General features: G+C 41.5%; 1 protein-coding gene across 2 annotated transcripts in view; it reads right to left on the bottom strand.

The window, feature by feature from the left end:
• Positions 1-1,744: 1,744 nt before the first annotated feature.
• Positions 1,745-27,053, bottom strand: part of USP44 (ubiquitin specific peptidase 44) — a 29,857-nt gene continuing 4,548 nt past the window's right edge. For both annotated transcript variants that reach the window (XM_029078740.1, XM_029078741.1), the window contains exons 2-6: positions 15,547-17,036; positions 9,087-9,285; positions 6,934-7,042; positions 4,738-4,943; positions 1,745-3,592 (exon numbers count right to left, since the gene is read on the bottom strand). In XM_029078740.1, coding sequence (XP_028934573.1) covers positions 3,396-3,592; positions 4,738-4,943; positions 6,934-7,042; positions 9,087-9,285; positions 15,547-16,968 — 2,133 coding nt within the window. In that variant the 5' untranslated portion in view covers positions 16,969-17,036 and the 3' untranslated portion in view covers positions 1,745-3,395. The remainder of the gene's footprint in view (positions 3,593-4,737; positions 4,944-6,933; positions 7,043-9,086; positions 9,286-15,546; positions 17,037-27,053) is intronic.

Genomic DNA, 27,053 nt, shown 5'->3' on the forward strand with positions numbered 1-27,053 from the left:
AATCGTCTCTGCACCAGATTTTTTTCTGTGGATCACTGTTTGCTCACCAAATTTAGGATGCCACCTCCTCTTCATGCGAGTCAACTGCAGCTAATAGAGCTAAGTAAAAACAGGTCCATCCAACCACCCTGCAGTGCACCCCAGAAAATGTAAGAATCCTTGGTTCCTGGTGGTAAGAAAACTTTTACTGCCTCTGTTTTTAGGATGGTTTTGTTTGAAGCTCATCAGTTATGCAGGATTCGGGCTGGTGCTGGTCTTCCGTCTGAAGCCCAGGTGTTCCCAGAAGCTCATTCTCAGATTATTTCAAGCTGATGGGTTGACTTTCCTTCAACCGATCATTCGAAGTACGAAGGTATACAAACGTCCTATTTCCTTAGCCACTAGAGGGATAATTAAGCGTCTATCGAGTCTCCAGCAATCCGTCTCTATCAACTTTGAGCTGAAATCCATTTGAACTACCTACCTAGACGGTTAATGCTTAATATAAACCATAAGAGGGCAGCAGAGAGCAAGCCCAAAGCTTTCTTATTTAAACTAGGTAAATTTTAAGTTAATGTGGCTATGCCCTCCTTCACAGTGTTCTTGTGTGTGTTTGAGATGATTTTTGTCTGTCCTCACTGGCTCCTTTTTCCTCACGATAGGGAGAAACCTACAACCACCTAAAATCTGTTGATAAAAGTGGTTTCTTTGGCATACCTGCCAGCTGAAATAATTACGCAAAATTGGAGAAAGAGGTAGGGTACCTGTAACTTTTCCCTTCCTGGGTATAGTGCCCAAATGGTTATCAGTATTGTGTGCTGAAGTGCTTTGGACCAGGGGAGGTAGGAGTGAGGCCTCCTTAAATTGGCTCAGAAACATTTGTTGTTACCTGAAAACTGACTAAAGGCTCTTAGCGTAGTCACTTGTGTCACTTGCTGGTTCTAAAGTGATGATCCAGAGCTGTATTATTAACTTTGTACTGAACCCTTTAAGGGTTTGATGTCTGTGATTTTATAAGTTTACAACTACCTATTAATGTTTCACTTGACTGCTGTCACGTTTAGAGTAATGACGTACCCAAATCGGTAACACATAGTGCCTTTAGACATTGCTGAACAATCTATACCGATTGAGCTTTTGTTAGACTGAGCGATCAAGATGAGATGTTTGAGTACTTTTTTGAAATGATTAAACCGTGACTCGTGAGATTTTTCAATCCCATGGTTAGAGCAGGACCCTGGGTATTAAGTTCTCCTTCAAATTAGGATTTAAAAAAAAAAATTAGATCACAAGTATTAAACGAAGAACTGACTTTAGGCTGCTTTTACTGGTGTTGCAAAACTGAAAAAATTGGCTGTAGAAGTGAATAAACTCCATCATGCAATTGCTATGTCTTTACGTTGCCCTGACATTCTGGATGGGGTGGGGCAGTGGGAAGGGAGAAGAACAAGCAAAGCGAAACTGTAGGGTTGCTGGTGCATTAGCAGGAAGATCCATCTGGTGAGGGGCTAAGTGAATATACTTCTTGCACAGTGTTGCTCTATTCATTCTCATTTTAATGTGAACAGCATACCTTCTCTCCCACTGAGTAATACTTGGTGTTTAAAATTCAGCATGAACCAGCTTCAAGGTAAGATTCCCACGCTGTCACGGTAGGACTAGGAAGGTTTCTTTTATGCAAGTCCCCTGAACAACCAATATTACTCTTTATACTGTATTATTAAATGAAGACAATTTGACATTAAAAATTAAGAAAGCAGGAAAAGTGTTGGCCACATGAAGTTTTATTGAGGTATAGTGATCTAACTTGAGGTAATGACTTGCATAGTATATGAAATGCACAATTTCACATCCTAGTATTAAACTAATGCAAGTTTTTTTTGGCACAAACTATTCCGGGAAAAATGTGTGGTAAATTCTCATTGCACATCAAGGCCTCTTTCACCCTTGTACAATAGATTTGGTGGAGAAAGGCTGCCTCAAAATCCACTCTCGCTCCCATTTTTATGATACACTTTTTGATTCCTGCTGGAAGTGTGGTGCTAAATTAAACTGTTTAATGCTAGGCTGTCACCCAAAATCATCCTTCCACTCCTCTGAGACAATCCAACAGCTACTGAAGGTAAAGAGGGATCACTGTCCATAAACTAAAGACAATGTAGCTAGCCCAGCAGTAATTAGTGGTTTGCTCCCCTTCTCAGCTTTGAATTTTATTGACATTCCACCTGAACTGGACTTCCAAAAAGGGAAGAAGATTGATACTTGTCTGTGCTTATCCCTGAGGACTTTGTCTCTTAAAGGAAATGCTACCATTCTAAAAAAAAATTGGGGAGTAGTAATTGACCTAAAGTTAGAGGGAAGCTTTGAATGTTAGAGCCCCTTCAATCAAAAGAATAATTCACTGTAGTCTTCCGGAAAAACAGAGGTGTGCTTAGACCTTTGGCTGCTCAAGCACACATTCAAATTAAGACTGATTTTATTCATTTAAAACAGCACATACGAAGTGCTAACTTTACCAATTAAGTGCACACCAGTATGAACTTGTGCTTCAACCTCTTACCCTGCATGCTGTATTTCAGTTCATACTTCTGGTAAAGGACTATGCTGCTGGAACTTGGAAAAACTAATTTTTTAAACTGCAGCAATTCAGCTGTACAAATTAGAATCTAACTTATTTTATGCTGTTAAAAAACAACAGTTTAAAGATCCTACCGCTCAGTTGCCAACAGGCCTACTCCCTTAACCATGAACTAAATTCACTTAAATATACAAGCCCATTAATAGGCTGCCACATGGCCTCATAAATCATTATTTCCAACAACTAAGACCTTTTTTTTATGGCCTAGCTTTTGCAGCCAAATAACATCTCAAGATGAGTTGGTCTGTACTATGTAAGTGAACTGTGAAGAGCATGACCTAAACAGGCCAGACAGTTGGGATCAGTTTGCTTCAACATTACCAATCCTGGGGGAAAATGTTTTTGGTGAACTACCTAGTCAATCCAGAAAATAGCTAATTTCCAGAGCTAGTAGAAATTAGTCGATACAGTAGGAAAGATCTGCTAAAAAGCTATTTCTTACACGTGATAAAACCAGCATTACAAAAAATCACCACCCGATAAAAAAACACAATCTCAAAAAACCAATTAAGGACTATCAAAATAGAAAAAGCAGAAACTCCTGAGGTAAGGTAAAATTTAGATACTTTTCTTTAAAAAAATAGCTGTATAAGAAATTCAGGTGCTTTTAAAAAAATTCCTTCTGACAATATATATGTTAAATTATACCACTTGTTTCAACTGGCTAAATGTATAAACAACAGTGTACACTGATTCACCAAAATGAAAATTTAAAAAAGTACAAAAACCAATCAGTTCATATATGTACAAGTTACCAAAACCATTCATTGTCTGTGGATCAGCTCCTGCTTTCGCAAGAATTCTCAATTTCTTCAGTGTACTGTTGGCAACTAGGCAATGCCTCAGTTGAGAACTGACAGTGTTCACTTCCCCAAGTAACACGCTGGGTATAAAACAAAATATAAGCTTGTGCCTTGCATACTTCTTCCATAGTGCACAGACTGAGCTTGGAATCATTGCAGTGTACCCAGAATCCTACAATAAGACAAAATTGTGCAAATCATTTAAATTGCTATTTTTTTAATAAACATAACTTTCAATAAAACTTACATAATCAGGTATATCATCCTGATTACATAAGCAGGTATATCATATCAGTGCTGACTGAACATATGAAGTCGGATGATATACCTGATTATGTGAAAAAGTTATTACTCTTTTCAGATAAATCCTAAATCGGAAGAAACTGTTTCATTAATCTGACTTAATCCTACTCTAAAATTGTCATTAAATGACCTTGATGGAGACTGAAAATAGAGCAGTTTCTTGCCATTTGTGGAGTGTCACCGCTCAGTGACTGGCTAATCCTGTGTGGATACACCTCAACTATTGGGTGTAAAAGGGTCTTCCCAGAGTTTCTCTCTGACCATGCACCACGAATACTGAATCACAAAAACAAAATTGGGCTGGACTATAGCAAAACTATTCATATAATGAATCCTCAAAAGCTTTGTTGGATCAATCTTTTGCAGAAAAGGAGTTTGCAGCACTCAGGGCCTCTCCCGTAGATGCTCTCCTGACTGCAGAGTCAAAATCGTGAGCAAATCCTGGATTTGTAAGACTCATCAGTCACAGAGTTCTCCGGGGGACTGGTAAACCCCCTATCACATAACCTTACTCTTAATGACAGGCCTTTTTGGTTCACTGGCACCTACCACTGCGAGCTTTTATTGTATACCAGTTTTTCTATGATGCTGGGGTTATATTCATGTAGCATCCCATGCTAGAAAGTGGATGTTGTAGTGCTCTCCCTCTGACCACTGCTGCACACCCGGGCACAATGGCTTCTTCTGAACCCAAGCTGCACAGTAACCAGACAGGGATATTATGGAAGCACGTTCCCTAACTCTGCCCTCCGGCCGTGAACACATCGATTGGAGGAACTGACTGTGCTCATTTGAAATGGTCTGGCCTATCTATGCTAATATCACTGCTAGGACAGTGGGAGGAACATCATCGTAGCCCAAGCTTTTCCCTTTAAGGACACAGGTCTTGCTGAGCCTATTTAGCTGGTAAGTGCTAGACCTGGAAAGAATTAAGTTCCTAGCTCAAGATTCCATTTATTATTTGCATAGTCCTCCTCAGAGCTGGGATTAGGTAGGATTCTTCTTCATCCTTACCTCCTTCAGAGTTGTAGCAGTATGCGGTGTAGTGTCCTGAGCCAAATCCTTTTCCGTGATGCATCACCACAGCAGACAAGTCATATATAAAACAATCTGGTGTGAGGGATTTGACGGATTCCCTGCAGCAATAGGGCTCCATGTTGAGAATTTCTTCAAAGCTCACGTGCACTCCTATTTTCTCTCGATGATTACGTCCCGACCATCTACAAAACCAAATTTTAAAAAGTTAAGGCACTCTGGTGGTTCTAACAGGAAAATCATCTTTTTCAATGATGCTCACAATTTCCTGACCATATGAAAGTGACGCTACACATCTATTTCCCCATTTTAGCTGCATATACTCTTTTCAGATGGGGTCTGGATAATGCCCTGGACAAGAAGCCCATTATGGATTATTGAAGGGTAAATTAAGGATGTTCAATAAGGCATCCATAACCATTCGGACTGATGTTGTAGAGAGTAGCCAGCATGTGATTCTTCCAAGTATCTTCTTGCACACTACAGGGTTGTGTGGACCGCTGGACTAACCCAGTAATGGCACTGTCCAGGTTCTTAGTAGCTTAAAGAAGGGGGGGGGGGGGGAGGCGGTAAGTCCATTCCCCCTTCCTCTGTAATTTTTTTTTCCTTCAGTTCTCTGGGCACACAAACAAAGCTAGTCAATATCTAAAACTCGAGGACACAAAATACATCCTTGGGAGAAAATTTCTGGTGAACTCTTACATAGCAAATACGGATCAAATTTAGTATTCTATAGGGATGGTCGCAGAGTTTTGTGAATCCATGGAGTATGGAGATGAGGCCGTCTCAAATCAGGGTTTGTCTTTCATGGATAATGGATCATAAGAATGGGGATTGGCAATGAGGGCCATAATGTGGAATGGGGATATCAATTAATCTGGACAGCAGGTGAAGTCTGGACTAAAGTGAGGAGAGACAGGAGGCAGGGAGGTTAGCAAGGTTGTCCACAGTGATGGGAAAGTCAGAGGAAGGATAAGGTTTGGGTGGAAAGATGAGGAGTTCTCTTTCGGACATGTTAAGTTTGAGGTATTGGTGGGATATCCAAGTAGAGATGTCCTGAAAGCGGAAAGAAATATGAGATTCCAGACGAGTGGGCAGGGAAGGTGTCTGTCCGTCACTGTATTGTACTCTCCCATGCACTCTGCACACAGTAAGCACTCAATAAATATGAATGAAAGAGTGCTCAGGACTAGAGTTGGAGGTTTGGTAATTATTTGCAGAGAGAGGCACTTGAAGCCATGAGAGTGAATGAGTCCTCCAAAGGAGTGGGTTCAGATGGAAAATACAAGGGGCTCCAGAACTGAGTCTCAAGGTACTCCCACTGTCAGTGGGTGAGAGGCAGAGGAGCCCACAAAAAAAAGACAGAGCAGCCAGAGAGCTACGAGGAGAAGAACCAGGAGAGGATAGTGTCAACGAAGCCAAGTTTGGATAATATACCCAGAAGGGGGTGGTCCAAGGGTCAAAGGCAGCCAAGAGGTTGAGAAAGACTAGAGTGGAGTAGATAGAAGTCATTGCATTTGGTTACTACCACTGAGAGGATAAAGTGGGAGAATCAAGACTGGGAGGAAGCCTGTTCCAAGGGAAGGACTATCTCGGGTGTAGAATCTTGTAATGGGTCCGACAAAACAATTGCAGGGCTGGGTTTGTAATTCAGGTTGCTATATTAGGTCTTTTCTGACTGGGGAATGGCGGGGAGGAGGAGGAGGTTAGACAGGACCAAGAATAGTGGTAGTGATTCCCAGCAACTGCACACAAGGTCCACAATGAGAAAATGGTAAAATAGGGATAAAATACCTAATTCTTCACCTCTTCAATTGTGAGGGTCATGGGACAAGGGCCATGTTTGATCTGATTATCTTAAATTTAGCACAGTACTTGGCATGTAGTAAGCACTTGATTATGTCTATCATTAGTACTAATTGCCAGCTAAAATATTTTAGAGATATTCTGGGGAATAGTAAAGTAATTGTATTAAATAGCTTTAACTGCCAATGTCAGCTTAAAGCCAGCATGTGCTCCTCAACTGATCAAAGGTATCTGAATGCTTACTGTGTGCAGAGAGCATGGTAATAAGCACTTGAAGTTATTAAAATATTAAATTTATGAAGTAGCTATGACTACCAACTTTGAGCCAATCATTTGTACAAAACCTTGTGAAATGACGACAATACTAACCTGAATCGTTTGAGGTGTAGTCTCAGAACTTGAGGTAGTCGACAGACCATCAGCTGTTTCTGTGCTTCTGTAAGTATAACTGGCTTTGAGGAAAACTTCCTACGTTTTGCTGTAACGGAGCAAACAGAAGGATAATATGCTTAGATTTCAAGTGGGCATTTTCAGGGTACAACTAAAAATGGAACTGGTAGAAAATATTACCATTCTTCATTTTGAATGCCAGTACTAATTCAGCAAAAAGTGAACTCCACAACACTGATACATATGGCCTAGATTTCTTTAATACCCATTTGTGATTTAACTACATGTTGTGCAGTTCTGAAAATCTTTGTTGGGCTAATGCTGTGTATTAGTAAGACAAATTTCAGTTTTCCTTTCTCTAGAAACTTTTTTGAAAGAATCACAAAATATCTCCAATTCTAAAAGCCTACCTGTTCAGTGTTTAATCAGAACCTCCCCTTTGCAGTTACTCACTAAAAACAAAATCAAACCAATAGTAAGCATTTAGACCAGTGTTTCTCAAATAGGACAAACAGAAGGTTTCTGTGCAGCCACAGTGACACAGAAAAACTGAGTAAGGCACTCTTAATACTGTGTTTTACTGGTTTAATGACTTTTCATTATCAGCATAATTTTTGCAGCTACAAATGGCCAAAGAAAAGTGTTCTTCTTTGAGAACCCCATTTAGATTCTATGAATCGCAAATTTTTAAAGAGCATAAGGGTGATCCCTAAAGGAAATTTTTCCTCTCCTGCCAGGTGGACTAACCACTCTCTGCTGATAGAAACAGATGGCAGAATCCTTCACACTATTTACTCTTCCCCTTCCAAGCTGTTTTCAACCCTGAAGGGTGCCATGCTGACAAACAGCATGGCATAGTGGAGAGAGCACCGACCTGGGAGTCAGAAGGACCTGGGTTCTCATCCTGGCTCCGACACTTGTCTGCTGTGTGACCTTGGGCAAGTCACTTCACTTCTCTGTGCCTCAGTTCCCTCATCTGTCAAATGGGGATTGAGACTGTGAGCATCACATGGGACAAGGACAACCCGATTATCTTCTATCCACCCCAGCGCTTTGTACAATGCCTGGCACCCAGTAAGCACCTAACAAATAATAATAATGATGATAATGATATCTGTTAAGCGCTTAACTATACATTATTATAATTATCTACCATTATTACCTTTGCATCCCAAATCAGATGTAGACAAATATGCTGTCATCAAACAACTATTTCAGCAAACAGTTAGGCACTTCAGTCAGTGGTATTTACTGAGCACTCACTATGTGCAGAGCCTGGGAGAGTACACTACAATAGAGTTGACAGATACAATTCCTGCCCACAAGGAGTTTACAGTCTGGTCAGGAGACAGACATTAAAATAAACAGATCCATAAGGCTAACTGCTTAAGGGGTACAGACCCACAGCAATGCAGAAGGGAGGAGGAATAAGATGGGGAGTACGAGGGATTCGTCAGAGTAGGCCTCTTAGAGGAGATGTGGTTTTAATAGATTTTTCCTACAAAAGCGTAATAACAAAAATAATAATCGTGGCATTTAAGTGCTTACTCTGTGCCAAGACTGGGGTAGATAAAAGATAATCAGGTCCCACACGGGGCTCACGGTCGGAGGAAGAACAGATACTGAATCCCCACTGTGCAGATGACAGAACTGAGGCACAGAGAAGTGACTTGTCCAAGGATACACAGCAGACTAAAGCTGGGCAGACCTAGGACTAGAATCCAGGTGGTCCTCTGATTCCCGGGCCCCAGGCTCTTTCCATGCTGCTGCTGCTTTCAAGATGGCTGTAGAAGGCAAACCCTAAAACTCCACTTGTTTCTCTGACACTAATTAGCACTTATGAGCCTTGGAGGGGACTCCATTTGCCACTGCTTAAAGTCTATTTGTACTAAACTAATTTTTTGTAGGTGTCAATACTAATGAATTAACTTCTGGAGGAGCTGCTTTCTGTTAAAGCCAATGGTAACTCTGTTCCCTTGTTCTTTGTATTTCTATTAAAATCAAGCTCTAAACAGTCACATTTTGGCAGGAATGCCTGAACTTTGAAGATGGATAGTATGTAAAAATCAAGGTAATAGTTTTTTCACAGAAAGTTGATCAGTTAATATTTTAAGCACAGAACACATACTCACTGTTACACTGGTCACACGCATAAATTCTCCCCTCTAAAGCTTCGGTTTCTGTGAATTTGGCCAACATTTCCGTAACCAAACATGGATATTGGGAGACCATTTCTTTTCCATTGCAGTGGTATCTTTCTGGAAATTCCAATGAAAGGTCCCAGAAAGGTTCTACTGTATTTGACTTGTTATCACATGCAAGACATGTAACCTGTCAATAAAAATACTAGATTGGTATCATGTAAAACACTTATCCCCCAACCACCATCTTTCACCATGCCCTGGACTCAATATAAAAGAAACACAAGAAAATATTTTATACTCTTTTTCCCTCCCAGACAAGCAGCTTGCTAAATACTAAGTTGTGCCTAATGATCTTCACAATCCTCCCTACACTGACTACTGGCTGCTGACTACTACAGCACATAAACCCCACCAAATTACTACTGCTTATGTGCCTGTACACAGATAGGAGGGCCAGTCCACCCTTGCATGAGTGCATAGGGTTGCCAGAACACACTTTGAACATTAAGGCCTTTTGAGAAATTTCTCCCCCACCACCTTTTTGCTCAAAGCGGTGAGGTGCCCAAAAATCAGCTTGGATAAATTTCTACTGTAGCTACTTATGACTTGCTCGATATTAAATGTATTCTCCTTGTTGTCGTAGTCACATTGCTCTGTGATTCAGGCCTCCCCAGGATTGAGCCTGGAACCAAGTCTTAAATGAATCTCTTGTAAATCCCCATTTGTATTCATTAAAACATTTCCAGGAATACCTTCAACACACAGTATTTTGCAAAGCCTATGTGAAGCATTGTACAAGTATTACTAATAATCCCCAGAACTCGAGGCTATCACCTCCAGATTCAACAAGATACATACATCAGAAATGATAAAAATTTCATTTTCTATTTCAAGGATGCATAATTCTGGGAACCAGACATATCGTAGGAAGATCCAGTGCAATTCTAAATAGTGAGTTTCCTTTTAAAAAGGGTTCTTTTTAGTAATTAACAGGAACCATTTTTTTTGTTTTGTCCCTTTTTCTAAACGATGATAAGAAAGGTTAAATCTATTGGTAGAGTATGGTCATGGCTCCAAAACTATTCTATTAAAACTTATTTTCAGACTGCCCAAATTGGCTCTTAATAATAGAGTAGGCATTTTTCATTTCCATGTAAAAAGAGGATGAACACTTCAGAAATAACTCATTCCATTAAACAGGGAGTTATAGCAACTGATAATTTTGCTTCTTGTAAACTTTCTACAACTACTCATTTCACAGGACGTAAAAAATATATGAGATCCCTGTATGGTAGACAAACAGTACTTTAGCTATACTGGTAAGACTCAAAAAAAAAAGTTGGTATTTGTTAAACGCTTACTATGTGCAGAGCCCTGTTCTAAGCACTGGGGTAGATACAGGGTAATTGGGTTGTCCCACGAGAGGCTCACATTTAATCCCCATTTTACAGATGAGGGAACTGAGGCACAGAGAAGTTAAGTGACTTGCCCACAGTCACAGCTGACAAGTGGCAGAGCTGGGATTTGAATCAATGACCTTGACTCCCAAGCCCGGGCTCTTGCCACTGAGCCACGCTGCTTGAAAAAAGACAAATTATCACTGGTACTCCTAATAACAACCATTTCATCAACACTTGCAGACTGAGGGTGTTTGTTTTATTTCTATTACCCGTACCATCAGCTCGCCTAGAACATGGAGGTTCTTGCAGAATCCCTCATTAAGGAAAACTCACATTGTTAGTACCCACCCCTTCTCAACTCCAGTCACATCGCTGTTGCTGCAAATTCTGTGTCATGTTATAACTAGGCAGATACACACTGTCAGAAAAATGTTTCCTAATTCAGCTGCCGCTGTCAATCCAAACCTTGTTCTGGCAGAGGTCATAGATTAATTTCTCCTTTTGCCCATAACCCACATCATCATATACTAGAAATCTAAGAGTTTAAACACCACCCTTGTCCTTAAAAGTTAAAGGCATTTCTGAATATAAACACTAAATCCACCTTGATGTACTGAAGTGGATCTTAAATCTCACAGTGGTCCTGCTGCTAAAAAAGTGAGTTCTTGTCACGAGGAAATAAGATGACATTTAGCTACTAAAAGTGAATTTATACATTTCTACCAGATAATTCTTACCCATTACATTTCATATCCACCACAATTTGAAATATTTTGGAAGCCAAAACCCATATTCAGCCCATCACCAATCCTATCACTTCTTCCTCCACAACATTTCCAGAATTCACACCTTTCTCTCGAGGTACATGTCATATCTCTACTTCGTTACTGTATTGGCCTTCTTGATGACCTCCCAGTCCCTAATCTTCTCCCCTGCTGAGTTCATACTTTCGCTCTGCTGCCCTGACCATTTTTCTTTGCACCATTTCCCATTTTCTCAAATACTTCTAATGGTTGCCTACATCAAGCAGGAACTCAAGATCACTCACTGGCTTTAAGGCACACTTCCCCACTAGTTATCAATTAATGGCATTTATTGATCACAATGTATGCTAAGCACTGGTCTGCATGCTTGGGAGAGTACAAGCATGACCTGGGGCAAGTCACTTCATTTCTCTATGCCTCAGTTACCTCATCTGTAAAATGGGGGTTGAGACTGTGAACCCCACATGGGTCAGGGATTGTGTACACTCGATTTGCTTGTATCCACCCGGGTGCTTAGAACAGTGCTTGGCACATAGTAAGCGCTTAACAAATATCATTATTACTATTACAATAGAACAGAATTGGTAGATATTTCTGCCCACAAGGACCTTAAAAATCTAGTTGGGAAGACAGACATTAAAATGAGTTACAGATAGTGAAAGGGGCAGAGTACAGCAATGTTTACATTAATAGCTGTGGCGCTGGGATGAGTATCAAAGTAATTAACGAGTACACACCATGTGCATAGGCAATGAAGTTGGGAGGGCAATTAAGCTGTGGAAAAGAGAAGTTTAAGGGAAGGAAGGAATCTTAGAGAAGACATGATTTTAAAAGGGTTTTGAAGATGGGCAGTGTGGTTAGTCAGACATGAAATGGGAAGGAGATCCAGGCCCAGGGAGGCTGTGAGCAAGGGGTTGGTGGTAAGAGACAGATGGAGGTACAGCAAAATGGTTGGTGCTAGCAGTACTTATTTTCACTTCATCACAGCTCTCACTTTTCATCTCCCTGAAAATAACCTGCGCTTCTTTCTTTCATCTTCCATCACATATTTTGTATCATATCTTTCATCACTTATACTTGCATCTTATATCTTCCACCACTTATACTTGTGTCCTATCTTCCATCACATATTTGTTTCTTATATCTTCCATCACACATCTTGTATCTACTATCTTCCCTCACACTTCCTTCAGGCCTTCCCAGTTCATGCCCCCTCCGCCATTAGCACTTAAGCACTGACATTTTATAATCTACTACTTCCTCCTAGCTGTAATTTACATCATAGTATCTGTTCCCCTCACTAGACTTTTAGCTCTGTGAGGGCAGGGATTGTGTCTGCTCTTTCTACAAATTCCACTGAACTCTCCTAAGTGCTTAGGACAGTTCTCTACACACAATAGTTGCTCAACAAACATTACTGATTGAGTGACTGACAACATACACAAGGATGAAAAGGGGCAAATACACTATATTTGTTTAAGGAACAGATCTAATTCTGTTGTACTCTCCCAAGGACTAAGTACAGTGCTCTGTACATAGTAAGCACTCAAATACCATGGATTGATTGATCTGATTTGGGCCCACATTCTCAAACTTCTACGAAGCCTGTTTCTGTAAGTAAACTTCCATCTTCATTTTAATGTGAGAAACTCACTTGATGTTTGGGACACACTGTTTGTTTTAGCCTAAAAGTTCACTATACTGAAACAAATTGACTTGAAGATAAATACTGCTCAATAGGAAGACCTTTTGTGGTATGTGTTCAAATAGGTTCACTGTATACAACTTAGCCCATTAAAACCAGAACCATGTACGCTGAATCTGATGCTATTAGTTGAGTATTTTCAGTCCTTAAAACTTAAAAGAATTTTGCTTCCTTTCAATCTGATATGGGGTTAGGCAAGTCACAAGATTAAGAATGATTTCTACAGTTAAGATTCTGCTACCAGCAGTACCATGACTACTTCTAAGAAAGAAACACATAAGATAAGAAATATGATTCCTGGCCTCAAGGCGTTCAGAATCTAAGAGTGGGTGGCTGGAGAGGGGGAGGGAGGGGAAGTATTAGCAACAAACACCTAAGGAAAGGCAAACCAAAATACCACAAAGACAGAAACCAACAAACATGAAAGGAGCAGCAGGATTTTAGGCTCATGACCAAGTGGAACGAGCAAAGGCCTAGGAGTGAGAGGACCTTTATTTATTATTTGTATATATTATTTATTACTCTAGTTTATTAATGATGTGTAGATATCTACAATTCTACTTATCTTGATATACTGAAGCCTGACTACTTGTTTTGTTCTGTTGCCTGTTCTACCCCTTTTAGACTGTGAGCCCATTGTTGGGCAGGGATTGTTTCTATCTGTTGCCGAATTGTACATTTCAAGCGCTTAGTACAGTGCTCTGCACACCGTAAGCGCTCAATAAATATGACTGAATGAATGAACCTGGGTTCTAATCCCAGCTCCACTGCTTCCCTGCTGTGTGACCTTGGGTAAGTCATTTCACTGTGCCTCAGTTACCTCATCTGTAAAATGGGGGCTAAGACTGTGAGACCCACTTGGGACATGGACTTTGTTTAACCTGATTATCTTGTATCTACCCCAGCACTTAGTACAGTGCTTGGCATATTGTAAGTGCTTCAAAAATACCATAACAACACATAGCTCAGCCTCATCTCAGAAGTCAGACGGGTAGCCTGGCTGGTGACCTCCTCAACATGCTACGAGTTTGGAAGGTCTGCTGCAGATGGTTGAATTCTTCTGGGGCTGAAGCACGGAACCATGAGAACTCCAGGGTCCCAAGATGTGAGCAACATCTTTCAGGCCTACAAACTCACATTTTCACTATGCCTTATCTGTCCTTCAGCCTTACAAGCAGCCAACATTTCCTTAAGGGTCTTGTAAGAACTGAGACCTAGGCTTCTCAGCCTTAGGGGGCTTTGTTTGCTCCTGGTTTATGGCCTCATGTCTACCTGGTCTATTGAATTATTATTATTATGGCATTTATTAAGCGCTTACTATTTGCCAAGAACTGTTCTAAGCACTGGGGTAGATACAAGCTAATCAGGTTGTCCCACTTTGGGCTCAGAGGCTTAATTCGTGATCCGTGCAGCAGAGGAAAGTATGGACTGGGGTGGGGAGAGGCAAGAATCCAGGAAGTCAGGAGGCTGATTCAGGAGTCGAAGTGGTATAGGGTTAAATGCGGTAGCAATTTGGATGGAGAGGAAAGGGCAGATTATAGCAATGTTGTGAAGGTAGAAGTGACAGGATTTGGTGACAGAGTGAATATGTGGGTGGATGAGATATGAGTCGAGGTTATGGGCTTGTGAGATAGGGAGGACAACGTTATTGTCTATGGCGATGGCAAAGACGGGGCGGACGGGGTCTGGGTGGGAAGACAAGGGGTTCAGTTTGAGATGTCCTGGGACAACTAGGTATAGATGTCCTGTAGGCAGGAGGAAATGCAAGACTGCAGAAAAGGTGAGTGGTCTGGACTGGAGATGTAGATTTGGAAGTCATCTTCATAGAGATGAAGCCATGGAGGCCAATGAGTTCCAAAGAGTGAATATAGATAGAGAAAAGGAGATCCATTACTAAACCTTGAGGGATCCCCCACTGCCAGAGGGTGGGAGGCAGAGCAGGAGCCACAAAAAAAACTGAGGCATGTCTAAGTCAGGTGATATGGCACCTTAAAATTAAATCTCTAAAAATTAACTGGCATTTTTTCAACAAAGAAACAGACCAGACATTTCCAGACTCTCCCTGCAAAGGAGTTAAGATGACCTCAGCACACCCTCGCTTCCTTTCTCCCATAGCCCATACCAACAGGTCAAAAACAATAAAAATATTCATTCATTCATTCCTGAGCGTCCACAGGATGCCTACCCCTGCACTAGGATCTAAAATGCCTCTGTGCTGACATGTGGTAGGAAGCTTAAGCTTTCAATACCTGTCTGGAACTAAGCCAGCAAGGGAGTGCAGCTCCAAACTGCAAATGAGGCGATAGGAGAGCTTCTAGTCCAAGCTGAAAGATTAAGGTCACGGTGTTTTAATGACCATATCAGCACAGAAAATGCTGCTACAGTCTGAATCTTTGCTCGGTTAATGTTTTACAGCTCATCTTTACGGGTCCTAAACTCTTGCAGAATGTACTTTAACTTAAAATCCCAGATGCAAAGAGGGTAGGTACCCCAGTCCCTCTTTCAAGACTGGCTTACAACACACTGAATCAAGGCATTCCCCTAAAAAGCAAAAGACTCAAAACCAAAAGAATTCATACCTGACTGAGAAGCTGTCCGTGAAAAATGGTATTGACCACATTCAGAACTCGTTTTATAAGTTTCCTTTGAGAACTTGGAATAAGAGCAGGGTACCTGGTACCAGTTGCTTCCAATTCATGCTGTACTTTATCTAAAAGTTCACAAAGGAATTCCTGAGCGTCCTGTTGGGCGTAGCCGCGAAAGGCTGGTATCAGTCTCCACACCGAGTGGAGCATAGCAAAAGGAGACACCAGTGCCCACTTTCCGGACCACATAACTTGGAAGAGAGTATGCAGTTCATGACAAAGTGAAATGTACTTCGAACTGGGCTCCCTGGGCTGAATAAGTTCCATGTTTCTACTTTTTGATGCCCCGCCACTCAAGCCCGAAGATAAACTTGGACGCCTGGAGAGCGGGGAGCCTGTCACTTTCTCTGGGTTCTCCTGCATTGGAATCACTGAATCTGAGACGGACGGGTGTTTACAAGAGGATCTCGTTTTCCCACTAGCAGCTGTAGCCAGCAACTCTTGGGTCTGGTTCAGATCGAGCTTTAGAAAGCACTGCCGAAAAATCAGCAAGTGACTCAAAACTTGCAGAACGGAATTCATGTAGCAGGTATTGCCCAAGTTTCTCAATCCGGTTACACCGGGAGTCACCGTCGGCCTTCGTTTAATTGGCGACTCGCCTATCTTTTTGGGCCTTATTTCATCTGAGGTAGATAGTTCATTTTGTTTTGCCGGTGAGGCTGGGGCGTGAGGTGACGCTGCATTCTCGAAGGCTGATGTGGCTTGGCACTGCAAACGAGAGCTCTTCCTCGGAGGCAATCGCTCCATTTCTGCTTTCAACTGCCGCTTCAGCTCCTGCCGTCTTTTTCTAACTTCCTCCCTTTTGGCTTCTGCTTCTTCCTGCAGCCTTTCTTCTTCCAGTATCTTTCTCCCAATGGGAGTTTGTTCAAACCAAAATCGAAACACTTTGCCCATTAAAGTACGCCTCCTATGCCACAGAGCAGTAAACATTTGATCTTCGTTGCGAAGCAGAGCTTGGGCACCGCCATGGGAAAGGTAAGAGTCATCGCTTGCCCCCATAGACCGCAAAATCCTTCCACTGCGAGTGGTGCAGTCATAATTTTGACTCTTGATTGCACTCAGCGTACTTCGCAACAATTTCAGGTCTCCGGTTGCATTATCATTCAGAACATAGTCGTCGCAGAGGTAACAGAACACGTACAGCTCGTTCACCTCCAATGCAACGGGATGACTGCTCTCCTGAAAGTGCTTCAGTGCATGCTCTTCGATGTACCTTCCACAAGCCACGTGGGAACAGCTGAGGCAGGCCCATACCGACTCTGTAGTATTACAGTCCACACAATGCCACTTTTGAGGGTTGAGTATGGAATGGTCCTGGGCAAGCCGCAGTCGCCCAACATGTTTGCACTTATCCATTGTTAATATTTATGCAGTCCAGCTGAGAAACATAATCCAAGTGAGTTTCCCCTCCATAACGCTCGGCTCTGAAAACACAAATGAAAGAGGTGAATACATAAGCTTTCATCTGTACGACGATTGGTTGTTTTTCGAGTTTAAAAGTGCAATTCTACAAACTGCTTTTTTCCTCTCTAATGCACACCTGTTTTTTAATGCAACAGCCAGTGAGTAGCAGAAGATTACAAAATTTCTTGATCATCTCATGGTATTAACTAATTATATATTTTTCAACTGCTTCCATCTGCCCCATTTGGGGCTAATCTTAACCTGCAGAATGCTTAGTGAGCAGGTGACCGCCCATCTGCTCTGACTTAGCCAAATAATTTTTTAAAAAAGTTATATTACTGTTGTGAAGTAGCTTCCAAGTATAATTACAAGAAGTAACTAAACTCCAAAACGGGGGTGGCCAAGCCTCACGAAGTGAAGAGCATCCAACCAAAAACATGTCCCAGAGTTGCAGCTGGAATAACCCCGACATAAAAATTTTGTGTTTCTTGTGTTTATTTTTCATTCTTTGAGAGCCTGGGGCTGAAAATAAAAAAAAAAATCCCTTTAAAGGGAGCAGGGGGGTAAGGGGGATGGTGATGGGGACTGTGAACAAGACAGGTCAGGGCTGGAGCAGTGGCACACAGCAGGCCAATGTGGCAAAATGATTTCCTGGCTGGAATGGCTATTCTGGCAATTTTGCTTTACCAGAACTGAATTCCACTCTGTTCCTGTTCACTTACACTCTTGATCACGCTACAGAGCACTTCAGAAGCTTTAAGCAAAATTGCTTTCTTCTCAGAATTAGGAATAATCCACAGAATAATTCAAGACTGGGGGCAAAATTTACAACATACCCTGGGGTAGTGACGTTTCAATATGATGCCTCTCCCTTCTCCATTTTCCCCTGGATCTGAAAAAAGTAGGCTACCCAGAGGTGACGGAGATAGGAAAGGCAGAAGCAGCAGGAGCCCTGCACTTCTGTAACCTTTAAGGTTATTTAAATTTATTTATTCATACTAATGTCTGTCTCCCCCTCTAGACTGTAGACTTATTATGGGCATGGAATGTCTCTGCTAATTCTATTATACTGCATTCTCCCAAGGATTTAGTACAGTGCTCTGCACAGTCAGTGCCCAATAAATACGACTGATTGAGCAATTTTTCTTCCCAGCCAAGGCCAGAGCGCTAAGCGCTCCTGTAACCAATCAGCGCAGCATTTTAGGAGGCCTAGCCCTCTTCTACTTTGATGGGGTACAAAGATGCACGAAGGTGCGGTAGGAGGTAGAGGTTGGCCATCATGAATCAGGAATGGACCATGAAGCTCCAGCAAGCAAAGAGGAAAATGATCCAGATACTAGGCCTGTAGTCCAGCTCATCTTTCTTCCATACATAGTGTAGGATGGAATAAAGGTGCACAAATTTGTCTTTTCATAATCACCCACTCTCATAATAATAATAATAATAATGGTGGTATTTGTTAAGCGCTTACTATGTGCAAAGCGCTGTTCTAAGCCCTGGGAGGATACAAGGTGATCAGGCTGTCCCATGGGGACTCACAGTTTTAATCCCCATTTTACAGATGAGGTAACTGAGGCATAGAGAAGTTAAGTGACTTGCCCAAAGGACTTAACCGGAGAAGCAGCGTGGCTCAGTGGAAAGAGCGCGGGCTTTGGAGTCAGGGTTCATGAGTTCGAATCCCAGCTCTGCCACTTGTCAGCTGTGTGACTGTGGGCAAGTCACTTAACTTCTCTGTGCCTCAGTTCCCTCATCTGTAAAATGGAGATTAAGACTGTGAGCCCCACGTGGGACAACCTGATTCCCCTATGTCTACCCCAGCGCTTAGAACAGTGCTCGGCACATAGTAAGCGCTTAACAAATACCAACATTATTATTATTATTAAAAATGTGTCATCTTCATATAAGTGCAATAATAATACAGAGAGAGAAAGAGAAGGAGGGAGAGGGAGAGAGAAATGAAAACTGCTTAGGAATAAAGCGAGCTCCAAAGTCATCAAATGATGTCACTCATGGAATCCAGTGGAGACTATTCCCAACACTGACATAAAACTGAGAAGGAAAGCATTACAACCGTTGGACTAAAGACAGAGGGTAAAAGGCACTCATTCCTAGCTGCACCTAAAGAGCAACAGCTGTTGATTTAGGAGCAAGGTCTGCAACAAGGAATAAAAACACTCTTGGTTCCCATAAAGTTGTTTTCGAAGTTTCCAAAAGCCAGACCTAACCTACCAGCACCACCTCACAGCCACCTTTAGTGAGTTTGAGGCATAGCTTTCATCAAGGTTTCTACTAAGAACAGATGAAGTTTTCTTTATTTTTATGAAATGTTTTGACCATTTTTCATAAAAACAATTATATTAAAGCATAATACAAATGTGCCTGTGCCTTATTTCTGATTATTTCTCTGATAGTTCCCCTTTCCCAACTTTATACTCTTCATCTGCTCTACCAACAATTTCTGAGAGCACATTAAATGTCATACCATAGCCAGCTGCATGAGATTAACATGCAAATTTCTCGTCAGGTTGTCTGTTCCCAGTTCATAACAGTTCATCTGTTCTACTCAATAGGACTCTGTTGGGAAGCACTAGGAATACTCTCACCACCTCCCCGCCCATGACACTCTTGTTCATATCTTCATAATCTATTGCTACCTTTTACCTTTAGGATATCTTAGTGTGTCTTCTCTGTAAACTCTTTGAGGGCAGGGATCATGTCTATGAATTCTATTGTACTCTCCCCAGCACTTAGCATAGTCCTCTGTGCACAGAAAACACTCAAATACAATTGTTATGAAAACCTTTAATAACATAGAAACTTTTATTTGTCAGGGGGAGAGGCAGAAAGAGACTTCAGGGGGACAGGGTAGGAAGCTACAATCAAAAGTCAAAGATGAAAGAGCAGGCTAGGGAGAACCAGATCTACAGGAAAAAAAGACAAATACTTTGTCACACAGAGGGGTAGAAATGAAATTTGTTATTAAGGGAAGTTTGTGCAAACTGAAAATACTAGCAAATTTGATTTTATATCAATGAGTACTGCATTATGGAGGGGAAGTTAGGATTACAGAGAAAAAGAATTAAAGATTTTAGATACTACCTCCTAAAAATTAAGATGGCTGGCAACAAAGGTAACCATCACAAAGTCTTCCCCCATTAGACTGTAATAATGAATGCCACCTTGAATTATACATAGTGCTTTTATTTTCCAAAGAACTTTCACATCTCATTTTTGACTTCAAAGCGGCCCTGTGAGATAGGGAAAGGCAGGTATACAAACTTTACTTATGAAGAAGCAGAGGCTCATGGAGACCGTGTCTTGACCATGGCACAGTTGGGACTAGAACCCAAGTCTTCTGATTGGCAGACCCATGCTCTTTTCACTTCACCACACAGCCTCTTTGTTGTGGTTTTTGTTAAGCACTTACTATGTTTCAAGCACTGTCCTAAGTGCTGGGATAGATACAAGATAATAAGGTTCCAGATGGGGCTCAGAGTCTAAGTAGGAGGGAGATGAACATTTTGCAGATGAGGGAATTGAGGCACAAAGAAAATGACTTGTCCAAGGTCACACAGCAGGCAAGTGGCTTAGCAGGGATTAGAACCCAGGTCCTCTGACTTCCACTAGGCCACACTACTCCTTGTGTATAGGGCTCACGGGCTTTGCCAAGCACTTAAGTTTCTAGGCTTTGCACTCAGTAAATACCATTGACTGATCGAAGTACTGAGGAAAAAATAATAGTTGAACAGTGAAAAAGGAAACATTTTCCAAACTCTAACAAAACTGTAAAGTCAGGACAAGCTTGTGATCATCTTAAAACTACTAAACCTTTAAGCACTATAATAATGTTGGTATTTGTTAAGCGCTTACTATGTGCAGAGCACTGTTCTAAGCGCTGGGGTAGACACAGGGGAATCAGGTCGTCCCACGTGGGGCTCACAGTCTTAATCCCCATTTTACAGATGAGGTAACTGAGGCACAGAGAAGTTAAGTGACTTGCCCACAGTCACACAGCTGAGAAGTGGCAGAGCTGGGATTCAAACTCATGACCTCTGACTCCAAAGCCCGTGCTCTTTCCACTGAGCCACGCTGCTTGCTCTTGTTCTAGTGCTCTTGCACTAGTTCAGTACTATTCCATAGAGAACTGCATATAAATCCTGTCCAGTGTAGGGGTAGCCAGTATTCACAACCAAATAACTCCCACCATTTTTAGTACTCCCATTTAGACCATTTCGATCTCTCCCTCAAGGCCCTCCGTTTGCCATTTACCATGACATATGGCCACGGCATGTGTGCCATGGCACATCCGTGAGAGGGCTAAGATAGGTCCTTACTCGCTGCCAACTGCCTTAGAATCCTCCCTATATTTCGGACAGCTCTTGGATACCTAGCTCAGGGGTTAATTGGGATTAAAAAAAAAATCTCAAATGGATGTGGGTTTTGTTTACAATCTCTTCAGGACCACCTCCACATCCTTGGCGTAGTAGATAGAGCCCGGGCCTGGGAGTCGGAAGGTCATGTGTTCTAATCCCAGCTCTGCCGCTTGTCTGCTGTGTGACCTTGGGCAAGTCGCTTCACTTCTCTGGGCCTCGGTTCCCTTATCTGTAAAATGGGGATTAAGAAGGTAAGTCCCATGTGGGACAGGGACTGTCCAACCCAATCTGTTTGTATCCACCCCAAGGTATAGTACAGTGCCTGGAAACTTCATAAATGCCTAACAAATACCATAATTACTATTATTATTCTTGATAGGGCTGACAGCCAGATCATGGAAAACTAGCTGGAGAGCTGACAGGCACAGATGTTTCATTTGCACCTGTCCAGCTGTCAAGGACTTCTAGTTCCAGCAGCCCATGAGGACATCCCATCCACCCGTGTGTGAAATATTTCACGCATATTAAGTGGCAGACTCTCTGAAAGTGAAGCACTGGGAACCTCCCATTCCCAGTGGGAGCTAGACCAACTTGGATGTCCCAGTCCCTAAGCAGAGCTTTGGCCATGCTGAAGACTTTCAGTCTGGGTAAATGGACCCACTCTTTGTTGCTCCTTGAATGACCTGCAAGCAGCAGCACAAGAAAACTAACTACCAGGCCCTGGACTCCTATTCCCTGTTACACTGGAGGCTTCCCCCGTGCAACTAATCAGTAGATCATATTTATTGTGCACTGTACTAAGTACTTTGGAGAGAATAATACAACCGAGTTGGTAGACCCATTCCCTGCCCATAATGAAGTAGGGGAGAAAGGGCAAAGGCAGAGATAAGAAGCAGAGTGGTTTTAAACATCTCAACATAGCAGCACAAAACCTTTCACCTAGAAAGAGCTAAATTTTGTCACCTCACAAATTTTCCACAAAAGAGAAACCTGCTAGCATTACTATCCAGTGGGATATAGAAGTCCTTCAAGGTTGAATATGACACAGCATGTAGTTAAGATAACCCAAGCAGATAGAGATTAAGCCAATGCCGGAAGGAGAAAGCAATCTTTGTGAAGAAAAACAGAAAAAGAAAAGAAAAGCCACATCACACTCTCCCACAAAAAGCTAGTCACCCTCTCCTCTTTCTATTTTCCCTTCTTTCTTTGCTCTTCAGGCCTACGGTAGATACAGCCAAGTGCTGAAAAATGGGACTATTAGGTGTGCTTCTTTGTAATCCCCAGAACCCACAATAAAATTAAACATAATGCATATTTTACATTTTTTCCTTGCAACCTAAGATGATTATAAAATGCACTGCTTATTCCAATTTCCAGAATGCCTTCCAAAAGAAAAAGGCGGGGTCAACACAATTTTTGCAGAATGCATTTTAAAGCCCTTGTTTATTTTGAAGCGACTTGAATTTAATGTGAAACTTGCCAGTTTCAATATGAAGCGAGCTTCTGAAATCCCAGATGCCTAAGAGAGGCCCACAGGTGCTCATGGCCCATCAGCCAAAGTCCACAATTTGACCAGCACTGCAGTGATGTGTCTGCTGTCCCCCTGGCTCCTAGCCTCTTGCCTCCTCAGAGTCAGCAGGAAACCTAGATGATGGACAAAAGGAATGCAGATGGGCCTGAGCGGTCTGAGCCTTGGTGGGCAACAAAAGCACTTCCCAATGCATGCTGTCAATGTGCTATAATAGTTTATTCCAATTTCCATATTCATAACTTAAAAGAATAGGCTACATTTTGCCAAGTGCACATAAACAACAAAGTCGACTTTACGACACACAATCAGCTCTCCTCTTACTCATCTTCTACTACAACCCAACCTGCACACTTCTTTAAGGCTGTCCTATTCTCTGAACCTGGACCCTATTTTCTGGCACTGACCCCTTGCCCATGTCCTCCCTCTGGCCTGGAACTCTCTCCTTCCCTTAATGTCCGGCACACGACCACTGTCCCACTTTTGAAGCTCTCCTAAAATCACATTTTCTCCAAGAGGCCTTCCCCACCTAAGCCCTTATTTCTCCAACCTGCCCTTTCCTCTGAGTCAACTATACTCTGTACCCCTTTTAAATTATATATTACAAATTATTTATTTACATTAATGTCTGTCTCCCCCATTAGACTGTCAGGTCGTCGTGGGTAGGGAATGTGTCTGCCAACTTTGTTGAACTGTACTGTCCCAAGAATTATTACAGTGCTCTGCACATAATAAGCACTCAGTAACTTCAATTGACTGGTTGATATTCACCCTACCCCCAGTCCCTCGGGACACATGTGCATATTCTTAGAGTCTGCCTTTTCTATTTATCTGAAATTTCTGCTAATGTCTGTCTCCCACTCTACACTGCAAACTCCTTATGGGCAGGGATTATTTTCTACTCTCCCCAGCATTTAGAACAGTGCCCTCAACAGATCCACAAATACCAATGATCGATAACAAGAGATCACTGTTATCCAACAACTAAGCATAGCTAAGTAATGATAGAAAAAACTATCTTAAATTCCCTTTTATAAACCTGGGATTTCACCAGACCAGGATGAACACACATACACACATACAAAGACACTATCAAATAATCAGCCCTCCACCTCTACAACCTTCAACTGTAAAGGGTGAACCAAACTAAGCAAAAAAGTTAAATTTCATGCTTGCAAGAATAAAGTGCACTTTGTCACTTAATTTTCCTATAATGTGCAAATTGTGTCCTTGCAGAACACCAGGGTTAAGGAAAATTTGCACTGAACTCAAGAGCTTAATGCTGCTTGCTGATGCACAAGCTGTATCTCCCCGCAGTGTTGGAAGAACTTCTTCAAATTCCCTAACCCAGTACTAAACAAAGCATGAAGTGAACATACACATTACAGCAGAAGAGAGTATATAACAGAAAGCTGAGTAACTTCAGTGATATTTTATTATTTTTAAAGCAGACTACTTTAGGAAAGGAGAGAGTTCACATTGGCAAACAAGACACTTAATGACTAGAATACTTTTAAATAAAAATGTAGTGCTTTTTATCACTATAAACACTTGGATTGCCTATTAGGATAAGTACTGAAAACTAAAGCAGGCGTACGTTGCCTTTAATTTGATGGTATAAAACTCATCTTTTCAAGTAAACTACTGTAACATCCCAACAGATTTATCTAAGTACCTCAAAATCGAAGCCTGTAGGCTATTTTACACAATATGGAGGTGATTTCCCCCATTAAAACCCATACGTAGTTGGATCTTTCTTTGATTTTGGAAACTTCTCCCCCACTGAACAGACTGCATAACCCTGGCAAGAATGAGAATAACTATTCCATTCTTAAAATATGGTAAAAAAGGTAGAGTCTTGCCCTCGCCGCATGAAGGTTAGTAATTTTCGCTTCATTTTGCAGTACTCTTGCCTTATCCTTCCTCTGCCAAGCATAATTGGCCCCACAACTTGCTCCCTCTTCCCTCTTCAGTGAACACCCCCCTGCTAGTCCTTGTCTTTTTCCAAGTGATCATTTGGCACCATGACTCCCCTCTGGACTGGAAGCTAGTTGTGGGCAGGGAATGTGCTTATCGCTGCACTGTACTTTCCCAAGCACTTAGTACAGTGCTCTGCAAACAGTAAGCGCTCAATAGAGACAGCTCAATGAATAATACTACATGACTGCATATTGTGCTTAACAATAAGTATAGTGTGCCAGCACTGTATTATGTGTTGCAGTGGATACAAAATAATCAGGTCAGACACAAGCACATACTTTGTCTCCTAGTCCTTGGATATTTCCATTAGATTGGCTCAATCAATGGTATTTATTGAGTTCTTACTTTGTGCAGAGTAGGGCACTAATCACTTCAAAGAGTAAAATGCAGTTTGTAGATAAGATCCCTGGCCTCAAGGCACTTATTCTTTCCCCTTCTCTGCTAGCATCTTCCTTTAAAGGTGTTGCTCTTTTTATTCATACCTTCCTCAACCTAGGAGGGGATTGAATATTCTTTTCCCCTCTCTCCACTAAAAAATTACCTACTGAAGTTGCAATTGCACTCTCTTACTTTTAAAGTGGCAGTAAAACCTAGTGGAAAGAGCACAGACCTGAGAGTTAGAAGACCTGGGTTTTAATCCCATCTCTGTGACTTGCATCCTGTAATTTAGGGCAAATCACTTTAATTTCTCTGTGCCTCACTTTCTACATCTGTAAAATGGGGATTCAATAGCTGGACTCTCTCCTACAGAGGCTATGAGCCTCTTGTGGCCAGGGACTGTGTCCAACCTGAGTAACTTGCATCTACTCCAGCACTTGCCATATAGTAAGCCTTTAAATACCATAATTATTAGATTTATTTTCCTACTGTACTAGCATTTAAACAAGGTTTAGTGCTGGTGTACCTACTGCCATCAGGTTTCTCATCTGAAATATGGTGGAAGCATTTTTTAAAAGCATCTGGGTACTCTGGGAGAGTGCTTGAGACTAATGTAACCACCTCAATATATATTGACCTCTACCTTATAGATCCACTCTCTTGGATTTTCATCTATTTGTCAGGAAAAGCAAATGGTTCAGTCCAGCCATGCAAATGAGCCCAAACACAGTCCTAAAGGAATCAAAGCACATCTTATAAATCCGGAATCAAGCCAAAAAGGGTAAATCGGACTTTAATCATTTCATATTTTCATGAGGAAACATATTTGAGGGAGAGGAGGCAGAGTTCTTTTACACTGCCCTGAAAACTTTACCTCCATTTAAACACCTCCTATGCCCTCAACTTCAGAAATATTTTGACCTACTTGATTAGAGATTGAAGCTCAATTTAATTTAGTATTGGATGACAGCTCTTTAGTCCTTTAGCACAAGGTGGTATTTTGTTAAGAAGGAAGAATACTTTGAAAAGTATTTACATATATACAATATAATTCAAAATAATATTGGAGCATATTTCCACTGCTTTTGATGAAGAAACCATGTGTTTTATCACTGATCTAAAGTAGTTTTGTTTTGTTTTTTATCTTGGGAACACTAACGAACTTTACAATACTTCCAAATGAACTTTACGTTATTTCCTTAGGGAAATTACTTCATTGGATATTCTACCACCACAATTTTTCTTAGAACCCATTTAAGGGTACGGGAGTAAACTACTGAGAGGCAACACCAGCAGAGAGTCTGAATGGTGTAAATTAATCAGGAATGGAATGGGTCTTGAAGATAGAAGCTACGATGATGATGGTAATACTATACTACGAAGCAAATCAAAAATGACTGGACAATGAATAGCAAAGGCACCAACACAAAAGACAAACTTTACATGTGGAAAGAACTGTGTGGGTCATGAATCATTCTTTTCAGCTTGCTAACACACATACAAAATTTACAATTAGTAGTGTCAGTTGAACTCAACAACAGCATGCCTGTGAACTAAAGTATGTGTTTGCCACAACTAAACGCTGGGGGGTTCACTTAATCTCATGATATGGGAAATAGGAGAGGTTGATATTGGTGGGTTGGGTCAACGCAAGATAACTTTCCTGCATGGGTCATCACAATTCTGTATGTGGCTGGTTTAGTGGTTCAAATAATTCAGAAGTTTTCTGATGCTTTTTCTCATCTACAAATTGCAAGACATCCCTTGCCATTTTTATA

Source organism: Ornithorhynchus anatinus, chromosome 14 (assembly GCF_004115215.2).
Source record: "Ornithorhynchus anatinus isolate Pmale09 chromosome 14, mOrnAna1.pri.v4, whole genome shotgun sequence".
Classification (NCBI taxonomy): domain Eukaryota; kingdom Metazoa; phylum Chordata; class Mammalia; order Monotremata; family Ornithorhynchidae; genus Ornithorhynchus; species Ornithorhynchus anatinus.